The sequence below is a fragment of the Cupressus sempervirens genome, chromosome 2 (genome assembly GCF_028749045.1).
Source record: "Cupressus sempervirens isolate cs-2001-9-10 chromosome 2, ASM2874904v1, whole genome shotgun sequence".
Lineage (NCBI taxonomy): Eukaryota > Viridiplantae > Streptophyta > Pinopsida > Cupressales > Cupressaceae > Cupressus > Cupressus sempervirens.
In genome coordinates, this window is record NC_143119.1 from 359,348,818 (window position 1) to 359,375,740 (window position 26,923).

General features: G+C 34.6%; 1 protein-coding gene across 2 annotated transcripts; it reads right to left on the bottom strand.

Annotated features, from left to right (window-relative positions):
* Positions 1-13,669: 13,669 nt before the first annotated feature.
* Positions 13,670-25,200, bottom strand: LOC149572621 (UMP-CMP kinase 3-like). 2 transcript variants are annotated; one of them, XM_089813738.1, is made up of 11 exons: positions 24,710-25,200; positions 23,045-23,125; positions 22,147-22,215; positions 21,817-21,871; positions 16,362-16,479; positions 16,066-16,222; positions 15,388-15,468; positions 15,162-15,269; positions 14,648-14,716; positions 14,395-14,453; positions 13,670-13,957 (listed from the first exon to the last, which is right to left on the bottom strand). In XM_089813738.1, the coding sequence occupies exons 1-10, from the start codon at positions 24,824-24,826 to the stop codon at positions 14,421-14,423; spliced, it is 888 nt and encodes a 295-aa protein (XP_089669864.1). In that variant the 5' UTR covers positions 24,827-25,200; the 3' UTR covers positions 13,670-13,957; positions 14,395-14,420. The 2 variants fall into 2 exon arrangements, with proteins under 2 accessions (XP_089669864.1, XP_089669865.1); XM_089813739.1 differs by lacking the exon at positions 23,045-23,125 and having other exon boundaries at positions 24,710-24,824.
* Positions 25,201-26,923: the final 1,723 nt, after the last annotated feature.

Genomic DNA, 26,923 nt, shown 5'->3' on the forward strand with positions numbered 1-26,923 from the left:
AGTATTTTTTTATATGTATGAGTTTTACTCTTAAAACTTGACTTTGTCATTTTTCCTAACTGAAATTGTTTGCACATTATATTATCAAGCTTCTTCAACTTAGGCAAACCTCTAACTTTTCTTATGTTACTGATATTGACCAAGTTATCAAAATTAACAAGACATAACCTCTTGTGTCATAGCCATACATCATCAACTTTTATAACTAGACAAGTAGCATCCTCTATATCAAGGTAGAATAGATTACTCCTAGTTTGATCACCCTTTCCAATCAATTTTCCTACAGTATCATATATCTCAGAAATCTTGTTTTCAAACTCAACCTTACATCCTGAATTATTTAGTTGCAACACACTCAACGGATTATAGTTAAGTCCTTCAACATAGTAAGCATTGTCACATAAAATCTTTTCTATGAGTTTGATAGAACCTTTTCCTTTTATCAAACATGGTGCATCATTACCGAATCTTACACTATTTCCATCATAACAATTTAAGGTAATAAACTTACTTCTATCTCTAGTCATGTGATGTGAACTCCACTATCAATGATCCATCTGTTATTCTTGTTCACACAATACACAAGTGCAATTGCCTCATCTTCATCAAATTCATCCTTCATTGCAACATACACCACTTCATCATCATGTTTATCAGATTCATCACTTGTTTCCTCTTCAGAAATGTAGCAAGACTTCTTTCCTTTGTCTTTATAATATTTTTTGTCTTCATCTCTTCTACTTTTGTACTTGTCACCATCTCTATAGTTCTTCTTCTCTGAACATCTAGCAGCAATATGACCAACCTCATTACAATTGAAACAAATGATAGGTAGTTTACCTTTAAACTTTCCTTTACCTCTGTGAAATCTCCTTTCCAGTAGTGCTTCAAGTTGATCTACATCTTCCTCATCTGTATCACTGTCACTAGACAAATATTTTGTCTTTTTCTTCTTCACACTAGGTTCTTTCAATGACAGCTTAGCTTTGAAAGCACATTCAATATTTTCAAGTTTTTAATTATCAAAGTTAGATAGCTTAAAAGCAGTGAATCTACCTACCAAACCTTCAAGAGTTAGATCATTCCTTGATATACATCTCAGTTCTTGAATTGCAGAAACTCTAATAGCATACATGGGTAGCAGTGTTCTTAAAAAATTGTTTAGTACAATATCATCATCTATTTTACTAGTAGCTCCTCTTATTGCATTAACAACATCTTTTATCCTTGAGCAATATTGAGCAATATTTTCACCTTCTTGCATTCTCATATCATCAAACTTACCTCTGAAACTTTCAAATTTGGCTCTTAGAACATTCTTGTCTCCTCCATAGATGGTGTGTAAATCATCCCACATTTTCTTTGCACTGTCAAGACTTTTGATATCATCAAATTCAGCATAGCTTAGGGCGGGGGCAATCTCCAGCATTGCCTAGTTTTGTTCTTTCTTCTTTTTCATATCCTTAGCAGTTGGGACTCGAGAAAGATCAAAACATGCTCAATAGAAATGGTAGATTGTGCATGATCTCCAAGTCCTCCAAGGTGTAGCTTCATCAGACTTTTCCATGCAGGAAAGTTATCTCTATTAAGCTTGGGTACTTCCCTTTTTGACATCTTGATCTTTGTGCTTCTAGCACCTTCAAACTAGTCCTCTTAAGCAGATAGCTCTGATACCAATTGTTAGAATTCTTTAGAATAATTGAGAGCGGTGTTGAATTAGTTATCCAAGGTCCAAATGTATAAATAAAACTTTTCACAACTCAATGAACCCATAAAACATTTATCACCATGCATGCATCCATAAGATTATGCAATCACTTAAAACTTATAGGTTGTTATCAAATCAACTTGTAGAAATGTAAACATGAAACATAACATATTCAACAACACATTTGATACAATGATTTATGTGGAAACCCAATTTGAAAAAAACCACCAATAATATGCTACTCTTTCTCACTCTTCTGAATTGATGCCCTATAAAAGGCCAACCCTGTTAAAGGTTGCAATGCACACTGTTAAATGTGACCCTATTAAAGGATTTCAATCACCCTGTTAGGAGTGAGCCTTGTTAAAAGATTTTATAGCATTCACTTGGAATGTCACTCAATTAAAGGATTTACAAATGACTGTTAGGTCAACCTTAATCCAAAGGATTTACCCTAGACTGATACAATTATTAAAGAGTAATAGTAAGGCTTGATATAATAACAACTTACAACTCCATTTGCAAATTACATATTTCTATTTTAGTCCTCCATTCTACCTAGCTTTCACACACTTTAGCTTGAATCCATACCCTTAATCCTTCTTGCTTAACTTACCAATGCAAAACTCTTTACTTAGGTCACTTGATGAAGCAATACCCTAGACTTCTTGTCTTCCTTAAATTCTCGCACATGACAACCCTTTCTTCTTACCAACCATCCCTATAAATAGAGAATTAAGATTTTTTTTGTTCTTTCTCCATCGTCCAATTTAGGGTTAGGATAGATTAGGTAGGATTCAATGAATCTATGTCTCATTCCATTTCATTTCTAGAAACTTCTCCTTCAATCCTCTTTGAATTCACCTCAATGGTTTACCATGAATTTTGTGCCACTAGCTCATCAACCTTATCTTCCACCTGGTTCATATAATCCAAGAAAACAAGCTTGTCAGCTTAGATCCATCAAATTCACAATCTTTCTAATAATGCTGACACTTAGCATTAACTTGCTTTTGATGCTCGGCATAAACTGTGTTGTTTGGCATCTTTTGAAAAAACACTCAGCATGAACTAAAGTTTAATGGTGTTTTCCATCAACTAAACTTTACTTGACATCAACTATTTTGCTTGACATACATTAAAATGAACTTTTACTCAACTCCAACTAATTTTTTCCTTGGCTTGCACTAACTTTTATTGGCACCTACTATTCATTCGGTCAAGATTGGCAGACAAATATTGTTTAACTTGTTCTTCTAAACTTGCTTGGTGTAACCAACCTTTGAAACCTTAAGTAGATTATCAATGCACTATGATATCACTGTCTTAGTAGATTCTTGTACTTGTTTTTCATATCATAACTCAACCTTTCCTCTAGCTGCTATTGTTACATCATTTTGATCAAATATTCTTCATCAGTCAAATAAGTGATAGTACTTAAATCATATAAGTAGTTGTCCTACTTAGAAAAATAGCAGGTTTGACATTAGTGACAAAACAATGATTGAAACAATTTATCATACTTATATCAATCTGTTTTCAACAATCTCCCTCTTTCAAAACCTTTGAACTATTGAACAACTGGTTGCACTGCAAAAATCTTGGTCATTGACTCATCCTCAAAAATTTCAAGGCTAGCAGCATTGTAGTACCTCTCTACTTCAAAAATTTGCTCATGAGTTTGGTCTCTTATCTTTTGAATATCTACATGCAATCTCCATAACTTTATTGTTGGTTGATATCTTCTCTATCCAGTCATCCAACTTATCAAGCTCCTCTATGGTATATACTTCCATCAATGTATGATACTTTGACCTTTTATTGATTTCAATGCCTATAGGTCTTTAGCCCAAGTATGTACCTCATCCATTAACAAAATCCTAGTTCACTATGGATGCCAGTTTATCCGCACTCGACTAAATGTGGTGCAATGGGTTCAACTTCCCCTATATTATTTCCATACCTTTCTCTTCAAAATTATCATGTCATTGCTGACATGCCTCCAAAAATGGGTCCAATTGTATTGTTCTCATCCCTTTTCTCTCTAATGTCATAGAAAGAGTAATCTTTGGATTATCCAGGTCTATAGGGCCCATAATTTCATGTAGATAGCCTCTAAATATCTCATTTTGTTTCTTGAGTGCTATCAACTCAGACTCATCCCGGTCGATATGTCTAAACACCTCCTTCATGCTCGTAGTGATCATTACTTTTGTTGACTTTATCATGGGCCTTTCCAACATGATCTCCTTGATTTGGTAATCCTTGGGAGTCAATTCCTCAGTGTCAGCGTGTGGAAGAGGAATGACTATATGCGCAAGTAAGTCTTGATCTTGGTTCTTCATAATGAAGGCCAATGTTCATGCATCACCTGTAGGTGGCTTAGGCTTCTTGAGTGCTTTCACTAATTCCTTCACTCCCTCCTCAACTATTAGGTCCAACTTCCTTTTATAGCAAAATATGACTTCTCTCTTCAACCATGTCGGTGTGATGCCCATGGGAGACGTGTTTTACAAGGGCAACAGAGGATGAGAGAAGAAGAAGTTCAACAGTGACACCTCCATATGCTCCTAAATAACCTATTCATGTATCTACATAAAAAGATGATAAACAACAATGGATAGCAAATATGGAGGCTCAAGAAATTGATGTCTTTGACTACTCTAGTTTTGACTTCATACTAGTGGGCACCAAGATGGTGGGAGAAAAGATAAGAGATTCCCACAAGTGAATCCTTTTGAGAGGACTAGAATCAATTGTCACCTCTACCTCAAGGACCTTTGGGCATTCTACCACCACTATCTTAGGACTTAACATTTATGGATAAAGGCTTAGTAACTCCACTTCCTATAGCCACAGAAATAGAAGAACATGCGATAGAGGAAATGGAGCCCCAGCAATTGCATGCCGATGAAGTATCTAAGGGAAAATACTTGAAGAGCCTCAACAAACTTCTAATGATAGAGAGGCTAGGACCTTAGCCCAAAAAAAATATAGAGAATCCAATTGTAGATCTTTCTCAAAAAGAAAAGACTCCAAAGAGAACTAATAAGGGGAAGGGGCCTGCATTAGAAAGAAATTATTTAGTAAGTGGGTCCTTTGGCTCTAGGAGACATATTCAATCTGCTCCCCTTCGTTTGCCTCCACTTCCAGGATTTTTTTAGGCACTTGTAGGGGTGGAATTTTTTTCTTCTTTAATCTTCTCCTTCATGTTCCCGCCACAGTTGATTCAATCCTTTCCCTTTTGGGAGCCGAGGGGGAGGCTTTTTCCTCTTGTGTAGCCACAGGTGGTATCCTCTGCTCCTCTAGTTGTCCTTCTTTTGTATGTTCCTCATGTACCTGCTCATCCTGTACTTGTTCTCCTTGTGGAGGAACTTGTGGCTCTTGCTCAAACTCTTGAACAGGCTCTTGTACTTCAAGCTTAGCTTGTGCTCTACTTGTTTAGGTTGAGGTGCTTGTGGCTAAGCAGTCTGCTCCTTTTCCTTTTTAGGTACTCTTTTCCTTTTGTTTCCCCTTATCAGCCCTGAAGTACTCAACCTCCCTCTCATGTTGATGTACTATTTTCAGCCTTAGTGGGGATTGAGCAGGGAAGGTTTGCATTGTTACTAATGCACCCTTTCCTTTGATTGGTCTTGCAATGCTTGTAAGGGAATAGCCCGAGGAACTGGATCCATTCTAAAAGGATTTTTGATCCATTCCTTTGTTAATTGGACTATATGCCTCGCCTAATGATTGATATCTTCATTCTCATCTCTCCCTATCTCTATGTTTATTATAGGTCAGTCATAGATCTTTTCCCTATTGTATAAAGGATCCATGATATATTCTAAATCTTTTTCCATCACCTTTAGAGGGATCTTTATTTTCAGCACCTTTTCTGCTAGGTATAGAGTCATCCTACAATAATCCATTATTTGGATATCATAATCATCTATTGCATTCATCCAATGGTCTTCTAATGCATCCTCGTGTACAAACCGCTTCCCTGCTAGATGTTGAACCATCCTGATGTTGTCAAAGTAGGGGCAAGGGAATTTGTACTCTTCCAAGGGATATTGATCCCATTCAAATTCAAAAGTGATAATTTATTGCTTTTGCTTCACCTTGAAAGCGTCAATTGTAATGGGCCATACCCATGTCTTCTTATGTTGTCTTTTCACTCTGTCATATGCAAATGTAATTTGGCGCACAATCTCCAAAAAAATGAGCCTATCTGAGGGATATCTTGGGAGCTTCTTTGGGTTTTCTAGAGTAATGGTTATCCTAAGATAAGTGAATGGTTTAAGCTGAATGTAGTACGCGTCGATCTCTATGATCCCAGCCTCTACTTCTACTGACATTTTTGCATAATCACCTTTTTATAAATCTAATGATTGTGAAGATGAAGTCATCATTCACCACCCTGTATTCCACACTCTGTTCTGAGAATTTCTTTTTCACCAATTGTGGATACACCACATAGGGCCAAGCATTAGCATCCTGCACGCTCCCTTTCCTATAGAGGCCTAGGTAGTTTGTGGTTCTTGCCACCAGTAAATACACCATATATGAGGTCATGTAGAATTGTGGATCATCTTTTATGGCTATAAGTTGCTCATGCAAATTATCACTAAGTATAGTAGCCTAATCAATCAGCATTTTTTCCATCCTAATGGTTTCTATAAAGTGGACCATCCAAGTTTGAAGGTGTCCCACTGCAGGAAGTCCCATGACTCTTCTCAAAAGAAAAATTGCATATCTAATGTCATCTTTCATATAGCCCCTTGTCATGTCCACTTTGTCGACTCTACGACCTACTAGTGTTCGATCTATCAGGAAGGAGGATTCAATTATTTCTATAGCCTTCTTCTCATTCTCCTAATACCATATTTCTGCTCTGTCATAAGTTATCTTCAAATATTGGTTAGCCCTAGGAAGATGGAATACCTTCTCAATGTTCCTAGGTCAGAGGTCCATGACTATCTCTCCTATGACACTCTTGACGATCTTCTCTTTGGTCACATAGTTTTCTGCAAGAATCATTATGAGTTTTGAAGACTAGACGAATGTTGGATGTGATGTCACATTAACTAGGCCAGACCAGATAAGTGTTGATACCATTATAGATCGTTCATTATGTTTGTTACAAATCATTAGGAAGGTGTTCCAGTCTATATGCCCAAGTATTCTCTCTTACCTTAGCATGTCCATCTTGAAACCAGGATTTCTTTGGTGCACCTTGGTCCTTGAATACTATGAGTTTTGGAGCTATCTTTTCAATCATTGAAGAGGATGATGACACCATTTTATCTACACAAGAAAAGAAAAATTAGATTAAGGTAAAAAATCTGACCTAAAACAAACCCTAACTTACTCTAACATAGGTGAAAATCAAGAAAAATCCAATCAAAACTATTAAACCACACCCCCCCCACCCCCCCAAAGCCCTAAAATGCACTTGTGCACCTAGCCCACCCTTGAAGGTGCACTAGTGCACTAATTGGGCCCCTATTTGGCTTTTTGTGCATAGATGCACACCTGGGCACCTAGGTAAGGTGCGCACATAAGCATGTGCCCAACTGTGCGATGCATGTGCAACTGGGGTGGGAGACTTATCCTTTCATTATTCTTAATCTTAGATTTTGAAGCCAGAAAGGTGCACACATACACACCTTGAGGAGGTGTATGTGTGTACACCTATAATGCCTTAGGTTTAGTCATTAGTTGCTCTAGTGTGGAGAGGTAAGCATGTGTGCACCTTCATGGGGTCTTAGGTTAGAGTTTTTAGGTTTAGTTTTAGGTTTGCAAAGGTTTTGGGAAGGTTTGCACATGTGCACCTTGCAGAGGTGCGCATGTGCGCACCTTCATGTTGGTGTTAACCTTGATATAGTTTCTTGCAGGTCGAGGAGTGGCAAAGTAGCGTAGGTTCAAAGGGTGTGGGGGTGCAGTGAACAATTGGAGCAAAAAGAAAATGAAGGGAAGAAGGGGGTTCGGGGTTTAATATAGACCCCGGGCCTCCTGTGCGCATCTCTATGGGTGTGCACCCTCTGGAGTTGCACATCTCTGGAAGGAGATGTATTGTGCACTTGCACACTCCACGCACATGTGCATGTGTTCTAGTGCACTATTGTGCACTCAAGCACATGAAAACTTGAAAAACTTCATTTCTCTAAAAATCCTAACTCTCCAAACTTCTCCAGTTAGATATTGGGGCTTGACCTAGACTTCTGGGGGAGTCCTAAAGTGACCCAGACCCGAGACTAGGAGTTCGGTAGAAAAATTTTACGAGGGCGTCCCCATTTTTAGGAGAAATGGGGCATGCATTGTGACATCACAACAGTGTCCTTTTGGCAACGGTCAAAAATGCATTAACTTTGAGCATCCTTTTGCATGTGCCAACATAAAGTTATTGTCACATCTAATTCAATGTGAATTTATGACCAACAAATATACTTAGCTATTTCTCACGATTTTCTTGTCGTGAGGTTGAACAAATAATTAGAATATTTTCCTTTTAAAATTGATTATCACAATTATGGCCTTGAATAAATCTCCCAGCACCTACAAAGTCGCAAAATCAAAACACCATTTCATGACTTGAGAAATCGCGAAATCGGGCTATCAAGAAATCTGTTGTGAAATCGCGAAATTGGAAAAGTAAGATTGTGCCTTCTGAGAAATCATGAAATCAGATAATCAAAATTTAATGTTTAGTGAAATTGTGAAATCAAACGTAGAAGGTTTTTTTAACTCTGAAATCGGGGTCCACTTTACATCACCTACCCGATATTCCAAATTTTGGATTTTCGATGCCTTGCAAATGTTGTACTTCTAAAATAGCGAAAAATCATTATTTCGCAACCCTACTCATCCAAGACTCCAAAGACGATAAATGACCCATCTTGAAGAAGAAAAAATGGAGTACCATCAAACCATGCAAAAAGAAGGTAACACAAGAAAATGCACTGTGAACCATCTCAACACCTAAGTGGTCCTTACAACCATAAGGACATAACATAGACATTGAGCCACCAAACGTGATACTCTCTACAAGCCTAGAATTGGACTTGACACTTCTAATGTGGAGAGGGATGCTAGCCACTAAAGATTGTAGCACAACATTCATCAAGAAAAACCAAATGAGAGTGAAAATATTTAATTTAATGTAGGGGAAGAGGAGTCAAAGAATCCAATATTCAATGCAACACAAAATAAACATCTTTTGGAAACTAGCCAAAATTGAGGAGTTTAGCAACCACAATGCCTGACCCACGGGAGAAAACGTACTTCTCAAACATAGAGGGGCATATCCCAAGCCAAGATAACTAGACTCCATCATATAAGGGCGCAAAAATGACCAATTCAAAAGCATGAATACAGTTAGGAACACCAGACCACCAAAACACCTCCCAACCAAGTTCAAAACCCCCAAATCTTCATTCTTACCCTCATCCTCATTGTCCTTCCCTATTCTTCAAAAATTAAGAATTTGTCTCTCCTCACTCCCACTCAAACCTCTCAAATGCTTCATTTTGAACAATTTATTCTAGAATATATGAGCAATACGATATTCTTCAATTTTGACTTTTCATTGGTCATTCCATATGAATAATAAGAGTATTATTAGAATGTCTTTTTATTAAAGAAAAAGAAGGTTTTGAAGGGATCTAAAACCCTTTACATAAAAGCCCACTAAAAAGACCATATGATTATGTATTAGAATGTTACCACACTAGTCATTCCATATTTAATTCAAGGATAACCTTAAGAAACCTATCCTGAAAAAAATATGTTAAATGATGGCAAATTCAACATTAAATGTGTAGGAAAAAATTTTAATCAACGATGATTTTTTTTTTGGAGGCAAGGTAGAAAATTATTTTCTATTGTCGAAATTTTCCTTTACATGTCAAAATTTAATAATAATTGTGGCGAATATATATATATATATATATATATATATATATATAATTGGTATGCAAATAATTGTAACTGGTTTTTTTTGTTGGTCATAGATATTTTTGTAATGTAAGAGGAGAATTAATTGTTTCATATAGTGCAAAATATTAATATAGTTGGCTAATCTGTTGGTTGTTGCAAAGAGATTATTTAATTTTCTGGTAAATTTATAGTCGCGTGGTCCATGGCCCACATGCCAAGTGTACATTGTACAATGTACTTGCAATCTACCAATCCATTAAGATTAAATTAATAATGTGTCCTTTTTTATTGCCAACTTGGTCATCATCACTTTTCATGTTACCATTTTTATGGTGAAAGGAATTATCTGAACCATCGATGTAAGATAGATCAATGGCCTTGGCTCTATTTTGGGCCTAATTTTAAACGTTATAACATAAAGTCTAATTCTTCCTGAAATTAGCACATGTATCTGAAAGCCCAAAATATAAAATAGTTGGCTATACGAGGGTAGTTGGAGACAGAAATCGGTAAAATGGTAGGCAATGCTCAACCCCATGAAAAATATTATTTTATTCTAAGGGCGAAATAACATTGTCCAATAAGAAAACATTAGGGAAAGGTTGGCAAAAAATTTAAAATAACTGTGTCCTAAATGTAGATTGCATAGACGATTGGACCAAGATTTGGGACCAATTATGTGTAAACTAATGAGCGATTAGCCTAGAATTGGACCCAAATTATTTAATATCTCAGCGATGTGGTTGAACCCATATGTAGGTTTTATTCACCAAATTACAATTTCCCAATGAGACAGAATCGCGAATTGGTGATTCTTCGCCACTAAAATCACTGATTTAATTATCAATGTACAACACAATTAAACATTGCATTTAAAATAATAAATAATCATTTTATGGAAATATGAACATATAACAGAAAAAACTCCAAATATATATTTATCAACATGGTGAAGTATAATACCACTAAAGATCAAAGATGGTATCATTATAACATATTTAATGATCCTCAATTTAGATAACAACTAAATAGGATAAACAATCATAATCCAATATCCACTATCATGTGTATCGGTGAGACTGTCAAATCACAAGCCATATAATTTGCAGTGTTTCATAAATCATATAACTGCATGCCATCATAACCTTGCTAGTAATCTTGGAATGTATCAAACTAGGTGCATCTTGTAATGCCAAAATAGAATCATGAGATGAAAATATTCACCAAATCACATAAAAGAATCAAGCTCGGGACCAAATCATCAAGTACACAATGAGTCAATATAACTTACATAATAATCTCAAAAGGTCTAGCACCCTAAATCAAGTATGTAACAAGGCACAACATAATGGTTCACACATCTAGGCATAAGAACATAAGCAATTTGTCAATGGAATAGTGTAAATCAGATCACCCCAAAGGTACCAACCTTTCACAATCGATCATAATCATATAATACAAGTATTTGATAAGAACCATCAATCACATAAGAAACAATGAAAATATCGAAATCCAAAATAGTGTATCACAAAGAGATCTCATTCAACTACACAAAGGCATCAACACAACATCGTGCCAAAGCTACATCCATAAGGATGTTGTGTAGAAAGAAAATGAGAGACATCATACGTCATAACCAATATCTTAAGGTGACACTTAAGCTAGTGTTCAAAATCTTTTAACAAGGTGAAGCTCCTAACAAGGCTAAAGGTTAATCCCCTAACAAGGTGGGCACCTAACAATGTCTTTGTAACTCCTAAAAGAGCATACTTTAGAGTGAGTACACAATTTGTGGGTACTAAATCCTACAAAAGTTTTCATCCAAATTAGATTTTTGCAATACCAAAATGTTTTTGTCAACCTTGTTAATGTTTTCATGTGATGAAAGCTTTCGTGTGTTGTTGTTATTGTTTATTAGTCAAAGGTTGAAAAGTTGATTATTTGGTTGATTATAATCAATTAGATTAAGACCATGTTACATATATTATGGTCCACTTGAATGACCTTTTCTTCTAAATAAGATAATGGTTCTTCCTTTTCTAATTGGTCATTGATTTACATCTTATTTTCATTTTATCTTTTGTTTGCTCATATCTTTTTGTATTTTGACTACTCATTTCTTGAGATTTGCTATCTGGATTTCAAATCCAGATAGCAAATCTCAACATTGATGGATTGTGGAAATCTGATAGCTCTTACTCATTTCTTCCTCACTTTTATTTCATCTTGCTTACCCTTGTTATTTTTATTTCCTTAGACCAATCTCATTTAATTTCACTTTCTTTTAATGCTATATTTAGTTCTATGACAAGCCAAGGATGGTGATACATAATATTAGATACTCCTATATATTTTTGGGACTAGCTCCACCAACATAGAACAAGGACATTGATTGAGTCCTTTTGGCATCCAACTCACTTTTTATTTTATTTTGTGGATGGCTTCCTATCAAGTAATTTTCTATTTAGATCATTCATCTACCTCACTTATTTTTATCAGCCACTTTCCATTATTTACTCACCATCCACCTTACCTCTTTTCTCCCTACTATAGTTGGCTTCTTTCTACAAACTGCAAATCCTATTTCACATCTCTTCTTTTCACAATACATTTATAACTCAATCCCTTGCCATTGTTTCCCCGACTCTTAATTAACATACCTTACTTCCGTCAATCAATCCATGTTGCACCTATTTTCTAATATTTCCCAAAGACTTCACTTTGACATCCACAATTCCCTTAGGGCCCCCATTTGAACAAATGGAATAGGCATATGTAAATTCTTAAAATTTTGAATTTTTTGTTTGGATGCACTAAATTGAAATTGGAATAGGAATAAAATAGAAATACATATTCCAATTTTGGCCCAAAAGTGAGCATTTGTTATTTCATCTAAATAGGTGGAATTGGAATACATATTCATTCCAATTTTATTTATTTCAGAAAACATAAATTTTTAAGTCCATAAATTCCCCATCAAATTCTGGCTGAATCAAAACAAGAATGAGAATACGTACCCCTATTTTCTATTCAAGAATAAATATTCCTATTCTCGTATTTATATTCCCATAGACAGACCCTTAAGGTTTGGTATTACTTGGGGCTATGTCTTTAGTTTCTATCCCCATTCTTTCACACCTATCATTTCCATATATGTGTTCTCTTGGCGTCAGCTGCACATCATCCCCCTTATTAGACAAACCCTTTCTGGTTATTAAAATCTAGCACTTCCACACTTTTTTCTTTTACTGCTCTTGATTGTCTAATCCAAGTTATTATGACAAATACATTTAAGCGGGCGGGCCATTCAGCACCCAATACGCCCAAGATAATTCAAGTATATTTTTCCCATTTTCGTGTCCACGCCAAAACTGTATGCATTCTTTGCTGGATGGTAGTATTTTTTTCTGCCAATTCCAAGTGTTAGTGTGGTATTAATTTCACCTAATGTTTGGTAAACTAAGCTTTGCAATGCCGTGTTTGATATTTGTGGGCATTATCTTCTTGTTAACGGCAAAAGGATAAGTACCAATATGGTTCAAGTCTTTGTGCTAAGTCATTTATATATAGCAAAAGCAACGCATAAAACTACATACCCACACTCTAGAATAAGCCCAACATTTTGATGGAAAAAAATTGAAGGGCAAATATACAATGAAGAGTGACAGTAAACTAGAGAAGAGTAGCAACCAAATATAGCATACATCTAATGAGATATTTCAGTATCACTTCTTCAGATTCTAACAAAGATCTTGAAGGAAACCTTGTAATAACTAAATCAGTGTAACACTAGAATTAAAAACGCCAACAAGGGCTTTTGTTTAACTGCTTGCTTAAAATTAAGTAATGATAAAACCACCCTTTAACTCCCAAGACAGGTTATTATTTACAAAATAAATCAATGCACAAAGAAAATAAAAAAAGGTTTCAAAAGTTCACATTTTGTTTCATAATGGGAAGCAGCTGAAAAATTAATCAAAAACTCGTTGCAGGAATCAACAAGCCCACATTTTCATAGACAAACACAGTAATAGAGCCATATAAACAAATTAAAAAATTGACACATCAAGTGAAAAATATTGGAGTCCGCTAACAAAACCAAAGATTCGTTATATCAGTGCCTTCCAATTGGATGGTAAAACATATGCGCCTATTAGCAATGAGTGAATGTGAATCCTAAAAGGTAAAAAAATTCAAGAGATCAGTTCAATAGCTTGTAGACTCTGCTATTTTCATGTTCAAGAAAATTGCACTCAATGGTAAATGCTATGAATCAGCATCTGCAACATAGACCATAGTAGCCACAATCACTGAACACTTCCAACTTCCCTGAAATCCACAAATAAAGCAAACCAATTTCAGGCAAGAATTGAAAATCTCCTCGACATCAATACCACCTCCCAAATAGTTACGATGATATAGATAGCTTTAAAAATTCAGATGAGCCTAATGTGTTTTATGACTACTCTAGTGGTCTAGAACATCTAAATACGATAACTTCAAGTTTTATAGTCTCTTTGTTGAACATAGTGTTGCAAATAATTAAGATCCTCTTGCTATTTCAATGTTCAGGCGTGCTAGCAAATTTAGAGATTTAACAAAATATGAAGTATGTATTAATTGAAAATTTTAATAGAGTTAGTACTTCAAAAACACTAAACATGACAAGTTTTGATTCAATGTTTATTTTCTAGACTCGCGTGTATCAGATATATAAGTAGCAAAAAGGGATACGAAAGCTTCAGTGAATAGAAAGGTATATTTACCTTATCATCACTAATGCTAAGTCTAGTTAATTGTTCACTCCATTCTCCTTTTCCTTTACCTGGTAACAAAGACCACTGTCAGGATTTTTTTTAAACAAAAAAAGCATCCATTTATTCATCTTCTGAACTCATATTATAAGAATGTATGGTTTAAAAACCTGGCATGAAAAAAATCACATTTTTTGACATGTTTCCATGAGCTTAAATTAGCAGAGACGAGTCATTGAAAGTTATAGAGAAGTATCAAACGTACATGAACAAAAGGCTGAAAAAGCACTGTAATTCCTTCAAAAATGTTTTCAATTGCCCCTGTTGCATCTATCTGCATGTGCTGAGAAACTAATTAGATACAAACAAGGCAAATGATTTTCACTAAATTGAATGCAACCTGGAAAAGCTTTCAATGTCTGTAAGATTGTTTAGCTGTACATATAGAATTAGAAATATAACTATGATACTTCCTGCATCACTTAAGGATATGTACAGTTGCGGCTATAAAAAGGTGTACCAGAAGCTAAGAAACAAGCCCCCAAGAGACCTCATGATTCAAAAAAGGTACAGGGGAAAAAGAGAACCCACATCATATTAACATTTAGTTTTAACAATTTCACAAGGTAACAAAATTTAGATAAAGGGAAGATCTGTTGCACCCATCAGAAACCACAAAAAAACTAGGGCAATATCATTGTTCAATAAAATCATAGAGTTTGACTGCATAAAATAAATAATTATACTTTAAAATAGTTTTACTAGGAATAAAATATCACCTTTCGAACCTTCCCTTTAGAGCTATAATACTCAATAACTGGGAGACTTGACTCAATAAAAACTCTGAAGCGCTTTCTAATTGTCTCAATGTTGTCATCCACTCGGCCCTGGGAAACAATAATTAACAACAAACAATCGAAAACAAAGGAGATTTGAGTTTAACAGGCAGGTTTTTTCTAATAGAAATTAAGACCAAATAAGAGAACAAGGAAAACGGTTGCTAACCTGATTTCTGCTCAGAAGCCGCCTCTCCATTTCATCCTCGGGACAATCAAAGAAAAGAACAAATTCAGGTACTATCCCTGTCTGCACAATATGTCCATAGTCATTGTCATTGACAAAGAACACCCTGCTTAGGATTAAAACAATAAGTGGCAATGAAAAATTGCATCAGTTTATAAAAATAATTTGTATGAATCACCATATAAAGAACTCAATTCATGGATTCCAAAATATTTGTATTTTTATGCAATAACAATGAACAGGAAATTAGAATTTTCATAGAATTCTAGACTACAATATTGTCTTCTATCTTATGTGTTTTCAACTGTTAAAGCTTGTAGGAAATTACAAACTTAAAATATATTTTGTTGCGGTCATTGGTATTACTATTTATCCATTTATAATTTCAGTTATAAATTTTGTTATGTGCAGTTAAGCCACATATGAAAAATATTTTTTAAAAAACTAATTCTTGGAGTGTGTTAAGTTAGTTATTAGTTATTACTGCTACTAGTAGCCCTCCCCTGTTGTATAGAACAAAGTCAATTCTTCCCAATTGCACATTTAATTTGTCTCTAATGAAAACAACCACGAAATGTTGTACAAAATGCATGCAACTTCGTATTTGGATTCACAGAACTTTGATTCACTAAAATTTAAGTTCATGGATAAAATACTTACAACTCGTTCAAATGCTGCACGGTTTTCTTCATTTCGAGGAAATCCATCAATCAAAAATTTATCATTCTCACTTTCTCGCATTGCCCTTTGCAAAAGTTTAACTGTAACTTCTGAAGGAACAATCTTTCCCTCCTTTATCATATTCTGGATCATTGTTCTGAAACACAACATATATGCACATTCACCAAAAAGTAGAAATCCAATGCAAGTAAACAATGCAAACCTTCAGATAAGCATATAATTTTAGAATTAGAATGTCTCTAATAAAGTTTGACAAGGGGCGATCAAAGGGTTACCCATTTTCAGATCCTGAGTTAATCTCAGCACGCAACAGATCTCCGGCACTAAGATGTGTAAATCCAAATTTTTCAACAATCTTTGCACACTGAGTACCTTTTCCACTACCTGGACCACCTGAAAGCAGAAGTTGGAAACCAATAATAATCTCAATATTTGGATTTTTGTTATATCAAAATTTCACTGCAAGGCATGGCCGCAATGCAGCAAAGAATTATAATAAAAGAAATCATCAAGTTTCAATCTCATCAAAACAAATCCTATTCTAGTGTTGCCTATTTGTCTCTCAGTGTCTTTTTGACAGAGAAATACAAAAAAGAAAAGATAACAATACTTAATTGCAACAGACTGCTTGAAGTCCATGCCTAACATCAATATTTGAGAATTTGAAACTTTTATAAAAGAAAATTTGAAGTAAGAATTTGACTCAAATCTGCAGACCTATATTCCAGTATATAGCATGGTCAACTGGCTGCAAACCCCTATTTCAAGAAACATTTTCTAATAAAAAATGTCCTAAAAGGCAGTTACCAAAATGTTTCAAATCATGCAATGTAATGCAGAAACTTGTCATATTAATGTATTTAATGCAAACAAAACTTGTCAGCCATGAAACAGCAAGACCAAAAAGTATTAAATTGCACTAGCTGTATCCTGGAATGCAATTTTTCTGAGAAACTTACTATTAGGTACTAATGCATTGAACCTATTTATGTAGAACTAAGTATAACCACCAGCAGTAGATGCAACTTGCAATTATAAAAAAGTACCAACCTATGAACATCCACCATATCAGAACAACAATGCTTTTAAGTTTTCTGGACTCCAGGATTTCAAAGTCAAATCATCAGAAACACACATTAAGAACTTCTTAAGTGGTGAATGCCAAAATACAACATCATCTTAATGAGATACTCTAAACTTTTTGCATTTTGTTTCAGCAATACCATACCAGTAGGATAACTACCATCATCTTCCTACTCTGAATATTCAAAATTCCATGTAATTTTAAATACATGTAACCCAAAATAGGGGAAATGACCATGTATTATAGATATGATAATTCATTAAAAATGCCTTAATTCAAGTACGACATCTCATTGGACACTTCATTGCTTGTAATATGTATATACCCTGGAAACTCTAAGGTTTGTCCTCTTTCGTTCTGAAGCCAGAAACTGAACAGAAATAAAATCTCATTTTTTTTTAAATGATGTTGTCTTCTCTCTGTCTTTGTCTTGGCATCAGTGCCAAAAGTTTCCAACACTTGGACCTCCATCACAATACAATGTATTCCTTAAAATGCACCATGCTAAGATGCAAACATAAGTAGAAAATAATGAAATGGTACATTAATACTGTGTTTCTTCAAGTTTCAAGGATGGCAAAGAAATCTGGATTTTGGGGAAGTAAGGGAGTATCTAAATATTAATGATTAATCCGTAAAATCAATATTTGAATTTTCAAAATACAAAGAGATCAAAACTAAATAACAACATAAACAAACCAAAAGAAGCTGAATTTCCAAAGAGCAAGTACAAGCAGTTCAATAATACCCTAACCCATTTGATGGACCAAAAACTCAGAAACATAATATAAAACATGTTTGCATTAAGAGATGCCAAAAAAAAGAAATGTTTAATCATTCATAGTACATAGATATGTTGAACGAGAAGCTCAGAAATTGAAGGCATCTTTGAATCAATATCTCAGAAACTGCTCTTCTTTCTCTCATTTCATCTTCTTTTCTACTCTTCACCTCTTTTCCTCCTTTCGTGAATGTAGAACAGCAACAGAAATGGGTTTAAAAAGTTTTAATCAGGTTTGGAGGGGGGGGGGGAGTCATGGTCTGCCAGCCTGTAGGCCTTTATTTATTATATAATGTTTTAATACTTGTTATGCATTTGATGTGGGGGATGCCCTGAAGTTTCAGGGGCAGCCAAGGAATGTCAGAACATTTAAGGTACAGTCATGCAATGCCAAAAGTCCACAAGAAAACCAAAAGAACACGGGACAACCCTCATTTTAGAGGACCATTTTGGGAACATCCCCAAAACTTTCAGAAAAATGAAGAGCGAACATCCCTTCAAGTTCCCAAGTCCCTCGGATATTCAGGAAGAGGAACTGGTACAGTTATGTGGGTATGAAACACCGCTATGGCACAAATGTTTTTGGGAGGTTGGGTACATTTTTGGTACACTCCTACAAATATATATACATGCATAAATATAAATATATCCATACATACTTATATAGTTATAAATACATACATACATGCATAGACACATATATATGTAATATACAAATGTGTGCGTGTGTGTACCTGTGTGGACATTTTTGTGTAGATATGCAGCTAAAACATAGAAATGAGTTTAGAATGCCATATGCCAAAACTTATGCTAAACAACATCATTAGAAATTTCAAATTTTGAAAAATATCATTCTAATTTAAATTCAGGTGTTAGCATCAAAAAGATCAAACTAGAATCACTAAACATTTCAGCATTTAAGTAATCACAGATGTGTACCCACAGGAAATTCGTTTCAAAATCCGATCCACGTATGCTACATAGCCAGAATCGCCCAAAAAGTCCCACGATTCAGCAACTTAGATTAATAAGAAAACATTTAGTGAAAGATAACATACATCAAATCTAGGAGAAAATATTACAGGCATTCAAAAAGAAAAGAAAAAAATAATGAGCAGCTAAGCATACCAGTCAGATGTTTTAACATATTCCATTCATAACTTCACAAAACTCAATGCATAATTGCATGACAAATTGATACAGATATAGAAAAGAAACAAGGAATGGGGTGCTCCGTTATCACCTAAAAGCATTGGAGTACCTACAACTCAAAATATATCAATTGTAGACTATTTCAACCACATTCCAGATTTTAATGGTGGCACAGATGCAGACAAAAATATCAGTAAAATCAACCAAAGATTTGGTTAAATACAGAATTAGAATAATCTAAAAATGCAAAAAATGACTGAAATAATCTAAAACAGTGTAAAAAAGTGACTAAATAATTTGAAACCATATGTAACAATTGGAATTCGTACATGACTGAGCAAAGAAAAACCAAAAAAATATTAAAAACAGTAACCTCTTAGCACCATAAATAATAGGAAAGCACCAACAAAGCTCTTAAGTATGTATCAGTTCAAGATGAACAGTAGCAAAGTAAGTCTATCCTTCACACATTATCATCACATTTATATTACATAAAAAATTCTTAAACAGGGTACACAAATTTGAATGCCAAAAAAATATACAAAAGTTGTTCAGAAAAAACAGTATTATTTTTTTGTCCAGTATGTATGCATGTGTGCATGCATGTAAATAAATGATCTATAGTTATACATCTACCTCAGTATAGTCTTTACCAGACCTGGTGATAATGCCCATAAATCTATTTGAAAGCTTGATTGCAACTATCAAAAATATGGGATATGTGTGAATAAGGACTTGGTAGCAAGATGTAATGAGGATGCCTAACTCTAGAAACACAAAAGTGGCACTCTTATCAATTAAACAATCACTAATCTAAACATGCCCAGAAACATTTCAAGGAGCAGAATGGCAATGAGATCATTTATATGTCAAACCATGATAATAGTATACCTATGGTGATGATTATGTGCAGGTGTGAGACATCACTTTTGTTGACAAAGAACTCAGACATGGGCGCTCTTTTCTTTGATGGTAGTCTGTAGTTTGATACCACCATCTTCTTTCTCAATCGAAGTCCTTTTAGTCTATCCTTTCTAGAACATCAAGCCCCAGTAATCATTACTTTGACCCCTAGAAAGGACCTTTTATTGTCCCTTACATTCACCTCAAACCAGCCCTCACTGAGTTCCCCATCAAAATTTGGGTTAGAGACAAGATGCTGAGGTAGTGGTAATTGGTATCTATTTATTCTTCTTCATGTTAACATTTTTTTTATGCTTGACCTTTCAGTGGCTCGTGGATTCCTATTATAAAATGTTGCTTTATTAATTAATTTGTGAAGTACAATCCTTCAGAAATTTCTGCTGTGGAAAGGTGGCAGATGAACCCGTCATAGAAAGCCTGAGTATATTTATGATTCCTTTTTGTTTCTGATCTTAAAAGTTAAAATTGTATAAAATGAATGAGCTTAATTTATTCGAAGTCAAAAGTGTGTCATGTTAAGGCCATATTAGACGACCGAACCAATTATAATTGCTAGATTTAAGTATGGAAGCGTATTTATTCATTTAGAGAGTGATATCACTGTGTGTATTATGTTTTATTATTCTTAGTGAAAACTTAGCCAAGATCAGGTTCGAAAAAAATTAAAAGACAAGTGAAGAAAGCCATGATGAAGAGAGAGACACTACTGTGAATTTTTCTGATAGAAGATTGAGAAAAAACTGTTGCAGATAAGATCCAATGCATAATTGCCATGATCAGGTAAATTTTGGCAGTTACTAGAAAGAAACAAGAATTAAGATTGAAGCTTCACTCATTGAAGGCATTACCAAGATAGACATGTTGGTGCAAGATGAAAAGCTGTTTGTTTGGATAATAGAAAGGGTTCTGAAAACATACTATTTGTCATGGTTACAGGCCTTGGAAGAATCTAAAAATAAAAGAAAGTAGCATAGAGGAAAGCAGAAGCTTCAAAAGGAAACAAGGTTATTGTGGAGTTCAAGCCACTCTAAAAAAGAGGTTTGAGGCTTGTTTGGCAATACCATACCGGAGAAGTTGAGAGTCAATGCATTCCAAGATTGGCAAGAAACTTCTGGTTCTAAGCTATGACCAACTTGCACCACTAAAACAAGCACTCCTCCTCATGGAACTTGGGACCAGGAAACAGTACAAAGGAGCATGGTCTGCCCATTTGCAGTCCTAGGAAGAACCTCCGGCCCAGTTGTAGTCCTAGGAAAAAAGCCACTCATGGGTTTTCATGTCAAAAAAACAAACAGACCAATAATGTCCAGGAGGATTACATGGCCAGGAATACTCTGCAAGATGAAATAAAGTATACTATAACCAATGAAGACAGATACAATGAGAACCAAACTATTTTCTGTACAGAGGAAGGCAGATGTAATAAAATACAAATAATTTAACAATACCATCTAAAAAGCTTCCAATCACCCCAGTTGTTTAAAACAAACCAACAAAATAAATAACAAAAAGAATGAACTTTTAAATGCCGAAGTTCCACAACAATACTGAGTAAAGTGCTTGGAGTAAGATATCATAAGGGCATATATCTCTGCGGAAAAAAAAGAAACAAGTTCTATATGGTGAAGACTCTAACAAAAAAAAAATGTAAAATGGACTTTGAATGCTACATTTAACCACAAAATCTAAATCACACATGGATTAAATTATTTAAGATATTACTACCTCACATGTTGCTAGAAAGATAGAATAAATGATTTATATAGTGCATAGTTCATTCGATGCTTACCCAATACAAAAACAACATGCACCTTTTTCTCCACAAATTCAACTCCATTCTCTTCCTGTAACCAGAAACAGTTTCTTCAGTTTTCATTATTGATAAACTTTTATCATCTATGCTATGGTTTATAGAAGTTAGCTCCATCTTCAGAACCAGTGGTTGATTTGAATGCATGAAACGTCATCTTTCTTTCTTATGTGAATAAACAAGATTCCTAATGGATTGACAGATACATAATAGTAAAGCATGCCCTCAAGTACCTATTTCAATGTACAACATTGAGAAGTGGGTAACACTATAAACATAGATGAGATTATTAAAATCTAGCTATTTTACCTTCTCTAAAACAGGCACTTCAGTCAAAGTGGTGGCCATGAAATTTAACCTATGTGTACCAAGTTCAGCCTGCAAAGAACAGTACAAGAGTCACAGGCCAAATGAAATTCAACAGCAGTAAAAGAAATAAAACATCTAGCAGAACTGGTAAAGAAACTAGACTGACTTCATGTAACTTACAAACACTGGATAAAAATGAAACTAAAAGGGATGACAATTACATCCATGACTGGCTTGCAAGCACTGAGCATGGATCTTTTGTAAACTATGCGTAGATAGATGAAGCAGTTTTACAGTCAACAGCCATGGTTGATACAGAAGACCACCACATCCACTAGCCATACTCCACAACATTGCCAGGAAGGAAGCATATTAAAAGAAGTCACAGATATGCTGGACTAGAGATATTATGAGTACGACTAAACATCATTCAACAAGGATGTTGCATAAACCATTGGTAAGACTATGGAATTTCCTGGGAATCGAGCCAAAATTGAGTTACAAGGTCTCAAAGTTCTGGATTTAACAGGCTCAAACATATAAAGCAGCCTTCCTATTTATCATATTCATAACTCCACAATATAGCCATGAGAGAACGTTCAAAGCATGTAAAAATAAGTACTGACAAAAGACAAACTATTCCTGTGATATATAAACAACCACTATTAATTTATATAATGTATACTGTAAAAATATGACAGTCATTCTCAAATCTGAAACAGCAATTTCAGACATTTATTACATAAACTGATATAATGCACCAACATTCTCATTGCCTGTCACAACACAGTGCTAGATATTTGACAAAATCAAAAATCATCACGTTCAGATATAGTGTACCAAACATGTAGAACTAGCGAATTCAAATGACTTACAATAATGAGAATTCAGGAACAACCTGGTAGTTTTCTAAAAAACTACTACCCTGACAGAGCAGGGTATTGCTGCCAAAGGCTTGAAGATGGGTTTCCTTGTTTACCTGCAGTGTTTTTCAACCAATTTCAAAACCATTGCAAATTGTGCACCATGGAGACTAACATTTGTAACATCTTACAGATTGAAAGATACAAACCCTAACATACCAATCCCACTCATGTTAACAAAGCAATATAAAACGCTTTAGGATCTATCAAAAAATAGCCTTTATTTTTCAATTTGGCAATGACTGTGTTTCATATCAAGCCCTGGAAAACCTTCAAATTCTAAAATCACAGAATGGCTAAAAAGTGCATGAAACGCAAATCCTGAATAACTGCAGATCAATAGCTAAAAAGCCTTCAAATCTCATGACCTGAAAAAATGACAGCAAAGCAAATGAAGAACACTAGTGCCAGTCTTGCAATCTTATAGCTCTACAGAATTTCAGATATATAAATCATAAATCAAGGAAAGATCATCACCACCACAAAGCAACACTTTAATATCTTCAACAACAATAAATCATTCGTATAATGGATTGCTGAATAGAATAGAGCTCGATTAAACAGTTTCAAAATTAAAACCTAGAAATGGTCACAAATTTTGAGGCTGGAAGAATAAACATAAACTTAAAGCAAACAAAACGCAGGATTTGTACATCTGCCTAGACTAAGAGACTATTCAGATCCAGATCTACTTGGGTTAAAAGGTATCCGAAAGACTTGAAATAGCAAAGCCTGTCCTTCAACACCTTGTATGCAATGCTGATGTTAGCTCACTCACATTTTGACTGACATAGTCAACATCCTCATTTAAGAATGGAGCAAATAAATGTACCAAAAACAGCTTTATGTTATGCTTCAGAATGCTTGATTGTATGAATGTGAGTTCATCCTAGTTGCCAATAATAGCATCACAGTAGCTTGGCTGATAATGGGTGCTATCTACCCTAAACATAACTGGGCTGCATTACTGGCTAACATGAAAACAATTCAACTGGCATTGTCAAGAAGCGTGGGACCAACAAACAATTGTTAAAAGTACTTATTAAACCTCAATTCAAACATAAAAGAACCCTAGAAGCATGAGATTCACAACCTCAATGAAAGCAGAATCCTAATGCTATCAGATTTCAAAGTAAAAATTTCCTTTCTCGATGCAAACGATAAAATAATCAAAAAATTATCTTAAAGTTTTTGAAAATCCAAGCTCAGATTAGCAAAAGAATACATGTACATAGACGAGGCCTAAAAAGAAGGGCGCAGTTCAACTTCCCACACATCAATTTCAACCAAATATCTTTTTCGCAGCAAAAGGATGTCCAATTCCATCGCACAAACACGGCCTCACAAAAAAACTTAAGTCAGAAGTAGACATAATATAGGAAATCCTCAGATCTAGGCTGGTATAAAAAATTCCACCCGTGGATGGTCCAGATCTAAGTACTCCGAAACAAGTTTCATCTAAGCAAATGAAAATGAACCCAATTTTTATAATTCTGCCAGCATTCAAATTAAGACTACCAAATTTGAAAGGTTAATGTCAAAATTTGCATCTAAATTACATGTAAAATATCAGCGCTGTCCGCAACGAGCACAGCCTCAAAAGGAAACAGAAGAAAACAGAATGGACAAAACTATTGTACCTGGTGTATAAATGGGGTAGAAGATTGAATATATCTTTGCAAGCCTGAACAGGAATTGTCAAAACCAATGGAATGCAGAAGAATTGATAAACTTCTCAGAGGACGCCACACCCCCATTATTTGCCAAGATTTCCCTCCTATTTATACCTAAATCTGAATCTGATGCCCACTTTCAAACAGACCACACTTTCGACAATTTTTCCGCGAACCTCATCACACATTTTTTAATTAGTTTATTTTTTCAATATTTTTTATTTTTTTAGTTGGGGATTTTTTAATATATTATTGACACATTCTCTATATGATTATATCATCCCAAGGTACAGTTTTTTTGGAGGGTTATTCATACATATATTCTTTCTTCCATTACAAATTTGCGGAAGTTCATTAATTTAAGCATATTACAAAGATGCATGCATGTGGAATCAAATCGTGAACTTAGGAGGAGACAAAGGATGTCATGTAACTTCCATTTTCATGGCATATTCAGTGGAGAATATTTCGGAGGAACAAAATTTTATAAAGTTGGTGGTTGTTCAACAAGGACATAATTTTTCTTTACAAATATCAAATGTAACTTTTTTCTTTCGCATATTCTTATTGCATACAAATTTTAATTTGGAAGAGTAATTTTAATTTAAAGAAGGTAATCAATTATGAAAAGAATGGTTAGAATATTTCAAGGGGAGACAAAAGAATAAAAGTGTTAAAAATAGTATTTTATAATAAATTGTGAATAAGAAACTTGTTGGGTTAGGATTATTTGCTTTTGGTCAAATTCTCTTTATTATTCAACAATTTGGTATAATGATGAGAGGCATGTCAAGAAATTATGTAATGTAGAATGTTGACGCAATGATCTCGGATAAAAATTTGTACTGAAGTTCTATCATTTTTTGTCCCCTCTAGATGTGCCTAGTGATTTTTAGATTCTTTAATGAAAACAATGAATTAGGATTTGTCATCTTATAAGAAATACAAGTACACAATTCAAATATTTTTGCATTTTAGATCCCTCATAAAGGTTAGGTGGGAAGGAGTTGACATAAGCTAAAAAATCATGCTCACAGAGCTAAATTGGGTTAACTTTCATGTAGAAAAATCAACCTAAGGTGATTGATGGCTAAGAACGCATCTATTAGATCTAAATCATTGGGATATGCAAGATAGATTCAATGTAGCTTACTAACTTCCATATGAAATGTGTCATTTTGAGGCTAATAATTTCGTATGGAAAATAAGCCAATGTGACTCCAAAGCGGAAGGGGGAAATGTAAAGCATGTAATTTTTGCTTGTATCTTTTGCTCCCACTTTAAAATTTAAAAAAAAAATTAATTCAAATGTGCTTTTTCCACTCTTACAGTTGCAAATATCCTTGTGGATATACCTATGAAATGCACACTAATGTCATATGTCACGTAGCAACATCATCATAGGAGAACTCTATAAAGACAATTCTTAGAGTTTAGGGAGATAGTAATTGTAATTAGCTACATGTTTAGGGTTAGGGTTACCTAATGATGCAAAGAATATGTATATGGAAGAGAGTTATTGTGCAATTGTGTGTGGAAGAGGAGTTATCAGTTAAAAGAGAAGTTGTTAGCATGAATGTTGATGATACTACATTGGGGGAGTATCCTAAGCATTGCAGAGTATTGACATGTTGCATTCATTATTGTGTTGTCATTGATGTCAACATAGCAGTAAGTCTATGAAGACTGACAGAATAGTAGACAGAGATCTTAGTTGTATGGACAAGGTTTTGATTGTCTGATGATGCGCAGTCATGGACATGTTCTACACTATTTCCTGATGGTGTAATTAAATGTGCAACACCTAAGTAGAAGACATACGAAAGTTGTACCTGATTTACAGAGAGCAATATAAAGATAGAGTACCTAAGAAGCGGTTACTGATGTTTGCATTATATCTTCTACCAGAGATATAATTTGTTGATGCATGGTCAGCCAATGACTTATGACAGTCTAATGATGATGTCAGCAAATGTGCAAGCCCTAGTGTCACATGTGTGAGAAGTTGTATAGACTGTGAGCCGACAGTGCTATTGTAATTGTAAATTAATTAATTATCTTATTATAATTAATTGGAAAAGCCTCAAGGTTGACTCAATGAATGATTTTGAAGATATGATATAAAGGAAAGATGTTTTCCTTGTTTGAAGAGTGTATCCTATGTGAAGTGATTAAGGAAGT

Coding starts and splice junctions, on each gene's coding strand:
- LOC149572621 (XM_089813738.1), bottom strand. CDS start 24,826: ATGGGGGTGTGGCGTCCTCTGAGAAGTTTATCAATTCTTCTGCATTCC. Junction 23,126..24,709: donor CTACCCCATTTATACACCAG/GTACAATAGTTT, acceptor AAAACACTGCAG/GTAAACAAGGAAACCCATCT. Junction 21,872..22,146: donor AAGTGCCTGTTTTAGAGAAG/GTAAAATAGCTA, acceptor TTCTGGTTACAG/GAAGAGAATGGAGTTGAATT.